We start from the raw sequence: 7,945 nt of genomic DNA, 5'->3' as shown, positions 1-7,945 counted from the left end.
ATGAACCTACAGAGCTGAAATATTCTTCTGAAAATATTTGGGTTCTGCAGAAGAAAAGAAATTCATACACATCTGGGATGGTACGAAAGTGAGAAAATGATGAGACATTTTTAATTTTGGGGGGGGTCCCTTTAACTGATTAGAAAGAAAAGCAGCTGTACAACCAGTAACAATTTAAATTCTGCACAGTGTACTTACGTCCAGATACACATGCAGATAGGGGGAAAACCCTATAATTTCCCCTCATTCTTTCTACTGAGGTGATTTTGAGAATGGAAAAGAAAGATATTTGAGTTTGCAAGCAAGAGACAGCTCTGATGTGTGTGTAATGGCTAAGATGAGAAGAATATCAAACAGAGTCGCTCACAGATGGCCAAACACCAAGAACTCAATCTCTCCATAAAAGTCTTATAAACGTATACATATACATAAACATACATTTTATGCCTTTAGCCATGTCCTTTCACCCAGTAAACAGTTGACTGAGAGATAATGAATTTCCTTACACAGTTAAAAAAAGAACTACTGATCTGTAAAATAATCTAGGCAGTCATAATAGGTAATAGTTTTGACTAAAATAAAACCAGTAAATGTAGATACTGCCACGTGACATTTTACAGTGTACACTACAGTCCATTATTTTGTGTGGACTCATTCAAGCGTTAGTCTTTGTCGCAGCATATCTGCAAACTCCATCTGAAACCCAATGTTTGTGTCATATCAACAAAGTAAAATGAGACAATAAATAACATGAATCCCTATTCGACTAACTCTTCCACGAGTGGCATCCACAAAGTGCGTCCATCAAATAAAAGCGCGCTCTGAAATGAGTGATCTGAAAACATATTGACCTACCTAGAAAGCATTTTGGGCATTATTTGCGTGCGTAATTTTGGCATTGTAGGCGCTCATTTTAATTACTACGCGTCAATTGACTACTGTATAGGCAGGCAGCAAGGTTGCGGAATAATAAAAAAACAAACAAAATTATGTAGCAGTCAGAAAACGGAGCAATTTAATTTGTCCGTTTATCTTATTACAGATAAAGTGTGGCGAGAAGCTCTAATTGTACGCGCTACAAGCATGCCTATTTCTCTCACACCATTTCTCACTTCACCAAATCATACAAAAGCTAAAATGAAAAATTCAGCACCGTGTAGAAGCTGTCGTCTCACCTTATTCTTGCGCACTTCAAGATGTGAAGTCCATGATGTTGGGCGCACCCTCGTAACAGTAAACTACAATGCGCACTTAAACTACACAATCTATGGTCAACGATGGAGACCTGGATATAGTGTAAAACATGTGTGCCGTTGGAAGCTTTAGTGATGCAATGATGTTCAGAGCTCCAGCTCCCTCTAACACAGCTGCACTCCTTAAATCGACGCACAGTGGTCTGAAATATATACATGTGACAGTCCCGATCCGACCTACCACAGTGATGTTTTCAGATTAAAATCCTCCTGCAGACTTTAAATTAGTCACGAATATTAGAATGTATTCCTACTGTATTTTGTGCTATCTCTATACCCATTAATTACATAGGCTACTTACATTTTGATAACGGGACTTCACTTTCTTTCTATTATGAATAAGCCTACTTTTATTACCATTATGTAACAAGCAATACATGTTGTCTTTGACGCTAGGCGCATGTTAAAATACAATTTTAAATTTGTCATCTGAAAGGACAGCTTAAAGTGAACGAGGTCAGAATCTCGATCAAAACAAATTATACTCACAAATGTCAGAACTGTGGTCATTTGCATGCTCTCTTCGAACTAAAAATATGTTATTGCACTTTATATACAGTAGCTACGTTAAAAAGCATTACAAAGCTTAAAAAAAAAAAAAAAAAAAGCTTCGGAAAAACAAGAACACATTTTTATACACTAATAAAGTGCTTTTGGCTCAGAAATTTTTTTCTTCTCAAACGCTAACCAATTTTTAGCCATAGAACTGCATGCTTGATCGCTCTTTTCATCTTAGGGGCCGTTTAGGCTACACGACAAAGTTTTTAACTAAAAACTTTTTATGCGTTTTGGCCTGAAAAAGAAAACCTTTGAAAACGGGTTTCAAAGTGCAAGTTTTTGAAAAGGATGCCATTATCGTCTCCGTGTAAACACACAAAAACGCGAATTTGTGAAAAAAAAGATGACGTCATGCGCACACGTTAACTCACGCCTGTGTGGGACTTGTTAATTTGTGTGCACAATCATATTTTTTGTGCTCGAGTTTGTGATTTGCAAGTTCTGCAAGTTTAAATTTTACGTGCGAGCTGTGTCATGGTGCTCACACTGTTGAAATTCACTTGCGCGGTGTGTTTATGCGCTTGCGCTATTTTGTCCAACTTCTAACGCCATAGTGTTCAGTCTATATTATGCGCGTGTGTATTTCAAAACAACGCGCGAGACATTTAAAACTATACAGTGTTAATTGGAATTGGGTCTGGTCTCTTCCCCATATCTATTAAGAAATAAGATAAAAGAAGTTACGTTTAAAATATTACATGCCACCCTTGTGTATAATATAATTCCAAGCCATATACCCAGATAGCAAAAAATATCCGCACGGCTTCTTTTTGCCGCCGTCCCTAAGCTGTCGGCTATAGGTGCGTCCCACTGGCGGGGATGAAACGTTTGCCGCCGAATTCGTCACTCCCATTTCTTGCGAGATTTCTCTGGCGTTTGCCTCGGGCTGATCGACCGCGGGCGGCTGGCGGCAAGCCGCTTTGAAATATAAGGATTTCTACTCTCAAAATCGACCAGCCATGTTGGCTATTATTATTTTTTGCTCCAAAGCCATTAGGGTTTATAACAGAGGTTGACTCTTGATTCCATGATAAGGTAAGGTTTAGGAAATTACATTTAAATCACTTTGAAACTCTGAAGCGATTATACAGTAATATTTGTAAAATATATTGAATTATTTTATGCACTTGAAAATTGTTTACATTTCTTTGATTGCTGCGCATTTGAGACATGCACCAATAAACCAAAAAGAATATCTTTATGATTCTGATTAGGTTTTAAAATAGATAGTTAATTCATGCACTGTCAGAAATAGGGGTACAGTAGGAGTCCATTTCTGTCCCCCAAGGTACAATCTACACTAACGTACCCCATAGGGCTTATTATTGGACCTCAAGATACATATATGTACCTTTTTGAGGGTCAAAAAGGTACATATATGTTCCCAAGCATTAAAAGGTACATATATGTACCGTTTCTTTTAAAGGTTAAGGTACAATATCAAGAGACAGCCTCTGCTAAGCCAATTTTTTTTTTTAAAGTTGTTGTTTAAAGGTTTTAATGATACCTTAATTAAGGTAGATTTTAACGTATCACTATATTTGAGTAGCCTTGAAATAAAGGAAATAAAAGTTTTGTAAGTCAATTTGCTGATATTAAATCATTATAATACAAAACACTACACATAAACACACAAATGGCAGATTCTCACTGTTATAGTGTATTTCATCAGAATTTTTTTTCCATTGCATAGCCTAAATACATTATCCCTAATTTACTGGAGAGCTGGAACGGAGACTATCAGCTCACTACTTTTGATTGATGGAAAGATGTGTCAAATATGTAGAGCCAGCCCTGATTGGCTGCTTAAATCTAGCTCTGCCTCTGACTGTCATTCTGACTCATCAGCCGCCCTTCCCCCACAGCACTGAGACTGATCACGCGCGCGCCCTTCCCCCACAGCACTGAGACTGATCGCGCGCGCCCTTCCCCCACAGCACTAGACTGATCGCGCGCGCGCCCTTCCCCCAAAGAACCGAATCGTCCAGTTCGCGGTCTTTTTTCCTTTTGGGCGGCCATCGGTGGAGATATCATAGCACGGACGGTTACTCATGGTTCTTACAGGGCTTTCAACCGAGGAGGTCCTTCAAAAAATATCAGAAGCAGGCATAGAAGTGACCGACGTCGAAGCCCAGAGATTCAGAGGTAAGTTTGTATTTAAATGCCATTTTAGTTGACCAAATGTTTGTGGTAGCTAATGTTAACGGGCTAATGTTTGCCCCTCCCGCCACCCCCGTCAAATTGTATATGTCCTCTGCTAACTTAAGTTAGAGGATTATAAAGTGGATGAAACGTGGAATGTTACTGAATTTTTCCTGGTCAGGTCATGTTTTTTAATATGAATATTATAAAATATTAGAATTGCAGTCAGAGGACTTTTCAGAACTTTGAACTATGACCGAGGCTTGTGCATATGCTCCAGTTGGTGGCATCATAGGCCATAGACGACTTATTACGACATATCTGTTATTTCGGCATAATAAGTCGTTATATCGACATACTATCTGTTATTTCTACACAATATCTCGTTATTTCGACATAATTGTTATTTCGACATAATAAGGAGACATTCTATGCATAAAGCCTTATAATAGTTTTCTATGGGAAGAAAATGCTAAACGTTTAATTAAACACGTTACGTTCATATTCTGGGCTCATCTGATTTTTTTTGTGTGTATATAATAGCCTAATAGGCTACTATAATTATTATGATTTTAGTATCATAATGATTAATAAATGCACGCACAATTATCCGTGAACTTGATAAATGTTGCAGATATGTTTTACTATTCACAAACAAATGCTTTTCAACTCTGCTTTTGCAGGTGGTGCGACGACGTTGGAGTCACACGTTAGTTTCACGCGTCTGTGGTGCGACGTTGGAGTCACACGTTAGTTTCACGCGTCTGTGGTGCGACGACGTTGGAGTCACACGTTAGTTTCACGCGTCTGTGGTGCGACGACGTTGGAGTCACACGTTAGTTTCACGCGTCTGTGGTGCGACGACGTTGGAGTCACACATTAGTTTCACGCGTCTGTGGTGCGACGTACCCCTTCTCTCACGTAAAAGTACACCACTGTCACCTTCGGTAGGTTATCCACGGCACTATACACTCGCCATACGCTGTGTTCACGGTCTTAACTTTACTGCTAGCCTCTACTATCTGCTTCTGTCCTCAGTCTCTCTCTCTCTCTCTCTCTCTCTGTTTCTCTTACTGTGTCTGCACCTAAATTATTATTAAATGAATTCGCTTTTTGTATGTCACATTTTAGTTTAACATATTATGGGACCCTAGCTTGGGCATTGGCCACTAAAGCTAATGTTGTTGCTATTATATGCTGGTCAGATTATTTCAGTTTGTTTGGATTACTTTTTAGTCAAGTGCACAGCTGTTTCATATCCCTCTGTTTACTTTCTCTCAGATAATGATGTGGATGGTGAAACAGTTGACTGTGGCCTCACAGAGACTATGGTTGCATACCTGTTTCAAGGATCTTTTAAGAAGCAGGCCAAATTCAACCAGTTTGTATGCAAGCTGAAAGAGCCAGTAGTAACTCTGACATTAGAGCCTGTTCCTCCAGAGGAATGCCAGCAATCTAGTTCAGCTATACCAAGGTTAGTGAATGTATGATGTTTTCAAAGCATCTTCTAAGTTTCATCTTAGCTGTAGTGACCAACTTGAAGCTTAAGAACACTAGTACCATAAATTTTGTTCTAGTAATTATTGTCCTCAAAGCAGTAAATATTTTGGGCAGACATTGCTTTTACCTGACCTGTTGCAAGGATTTAAGATATGTTATCAAAGACTGCAGGCCTGCACTTTATGTATTGTTTGGTAACCTATTAATTGGAAGGGTCTTAGCAATGTAAATTGTTTGTTAAATTGATTTACACCTAAAATTAAAAGACAAAAATTGCTATATTACAGGAATGGAACTAATGTGAGACTGCCTGCTAGTTTTGACATTCCAGCATTCCCCAGACACCTACAAACGAAGCTGGACAACAAAGAACCATGCCAGAGAAATCCAAAGGATAGACACATAATGATCCGGGTTCTCTATGAGGCTGTGGCACTATACACAATGTACGTAAGTGTATTGAGCAGTTGAGCTAAGGCTAATCTATGCTTCCATTTAATATTTCATCTGATTCTAGGAAACCACCAGAAATAGTTAAGTCTTTGTAGAGCATATTTGGCCCATGAAACAAAATTCATGCTGACAAAAATAAATGGATGGTGTTTGTGCTGGTGCATGATTATTTCAAATAGGTGGCCTTCAATTGATTTACATTTCTTCTCTTGTAGGTATCCCACAACTTCAGAATATGTGCAAGTTGTAAAGATACTGATTGCGAAATATCCTTTCCTGAAGGATCTCGAGGGAAATGGTTATGTAAGTGCATTTGCAAATAACTATACACAGTATTTTTAACATGAGGTATTACATCTTCCCAATGTTATGTGCAGGTCTGTCATAAAAGAAACTAAGCAACATTTAGTATTATCTTCAATCTAAATAGGAATAACACTTGATCTGTTTGTTATTTAGCGCAAACAACTATGGTATAGAGCTGTCTTTGGTAATCGATATTTCTGTTTCAATTAGCACACATGGCACATGTCTCTGAGGCGTAAATTCAAGTGGGAGCGTGCACCTCTGGTTGACAACAGTGAAGTGAGAGGTAGTAAGGAGAAGTTTGGCCACAAAAAATCAAAGCAACTTGTAGAAACAGTGAGGACCAGTCAAAGAAATGTGTCCACGGTCAGTGATGCCCAGCTTGGTGCATTGGTAATAAATGAGGCTTAGTTAAGTTGTAGTCACTGTTAGTTGGTTAATGTCTCTGTCGTATTTTCTTTTTCACAGTTTTGTAGTTATCAGTTATACGGTTGGTCAAGTCAGTTAAATCAGATTGATAGAAGATTGGTTCACTCAATGGAACTACACAAGACAATTTAGTGTTTAGTTTTATGTCAGATGTGTTTGTAAGTGTATCTCTCTTTATCTTAATTCCCATAAAGGCATCAAGTGTTCTGGGTGAGGACCCATCCTCCATTGAGGCTCATGTGAATGTCTTGCATAGCCAGTACCAGAAGATGCAACCTGACTTCAGGATTGTACGGAACCGAATGCAGCAGACATTTGCATGGTGGCAAAAGGAGATTGCTGATGGCATGACTGTAGAGGACACAGTTAAGAAGTACCCTTTCTTAAGGACACCCACCGGGGTAAGTAAAAAAATATCCTACGGTCATAGTTCAAATTCTTGATGGTATATTTAAGTTGGCTTGTGAGAGCCAACTTACTGAAATCCTACTTAAACTTATTAAGTTGGCTTGTGAAAGCCAACTTACTGAAATCCTATTTAAACTTATTATTATTAAGTTGGCTTGTGAGAGCCAACTTACTGAAATCCTATTTAAACTTATTAGTGGTGCTTGCAAAGCATCACTATTGTAATCTCACATACTTATTTTTCTTTTTAGTGGTGCTTGCAAAGCATCACTATTGTAATCTCACATACTTATTATTAGTGGTGCTTGCAAAGCATCACTATTGTAATCTCACATACTTATTATTAGTGGTGCTTGCAAAGCATCACTATTGTAATCTCACATACTTATTATTTTTATTAGTGGTGCTTGCAAAGCATCACTATTGTAATCTCACATACTTATTTTTCCTTTTAGTGGTGCTTGCAAAGCATAACTATTGTAATCTCACATACTTATTATTAGTGGTGCTTGCAAAGCATCACTATTGTAATCTCACATACTTATTAGTGGTGCTTGCAAAGCATCACTATTGTAATCTTTATTTTTATTAGTGGTGCTTGCAAAGCATCACTATTGTAATCTCACATACTTATTAGTGGTGCTTGCAAAGCATCACTATTGTAATCTCACATACTTATTAGTGGTGCTTGCAAAGCATCACTATTGTAATCTCACATACTTATTAGTGGTGCTTGCAAAGCATCACTATTGTAATCTCACATACTTATTATTAGTGGTGCTTGCAAAGCATCACTATTGTAATCTCACATACTTATTATTAGTGGTGCTTGCAAAGCATCACTATTGTAATCTCACATACTTATTATTAGTGGTGCTTGCAAAGCATCACTATTG

At 38.1% G+C, this 7,945-nt stretch overlaps 1 protein-coding gene across 3 annotated transcripts in view; it reads left to right on the top strand.

Moving 5' to 3' along the window:
- Positions 1–3,759: 3,759 nt before the first annotated feature.
- Positions 3,760–7,945, top strand: part of LOC127618364 (sterile alpha motif domain-containing protein 3-like) — a 29,208-nt gene continuing 25,022 nt past the window's right edge. Inside the window, exons 1-6 of one of the 3 annotated variants that reach the window (XM_052090750.1) lie at positions 3,760–3,956; positions 5,235–5,427; positions 5,741–5,899; positions 6,122–6,209; positions 6,423–6,578; positions 6,836–7,042. In XM_052090750.1, the coding sequence (XP_051946710.1) occupies positions 3,863–3,956; positions 5,235–5,427; positions 5,741–5,899; positions 6,122–6,209; positions 6,423–6,578; positions 6,836–7,042 (897 nt within the window). In that variant the 5' untranslated portion in view covers positions 3,760–3,862. Of the gene's footprint in view, positions 3,957–4,864; positions 4,901–5,234; positions 5,428–5,740; positions 5,900–6,121; positions 6,210–6,422; positions 6,579–6,835; positions 7,043–7,945 lie in introns of those variants that run through there. The other 2 variants (XM_052090751.1, XM_052090753.1) reach the window with 2 other exon arrangements.

The sequence above is a fragment of the Xyrauchen texanus genome, chromosome 25, assembly GCF_025860055.1.
Source record: "Xyrauchen texanus isolate HMW12.3.18 chromosome 25, RBS_HiC_50CHRs, whole genome shotgun sequence".
NCBI lineage: Eukaryota > Metazoa > Chordata > Actinopteri > Cypriniformes > Catostomidae > Xyrauchen > Xyrauchen texanus.
The sequence above is the reverse complement of the archived record's forward strand: the minus strand, read 5'-3'. Positions and strand labels throughout refer to the sequence as shown.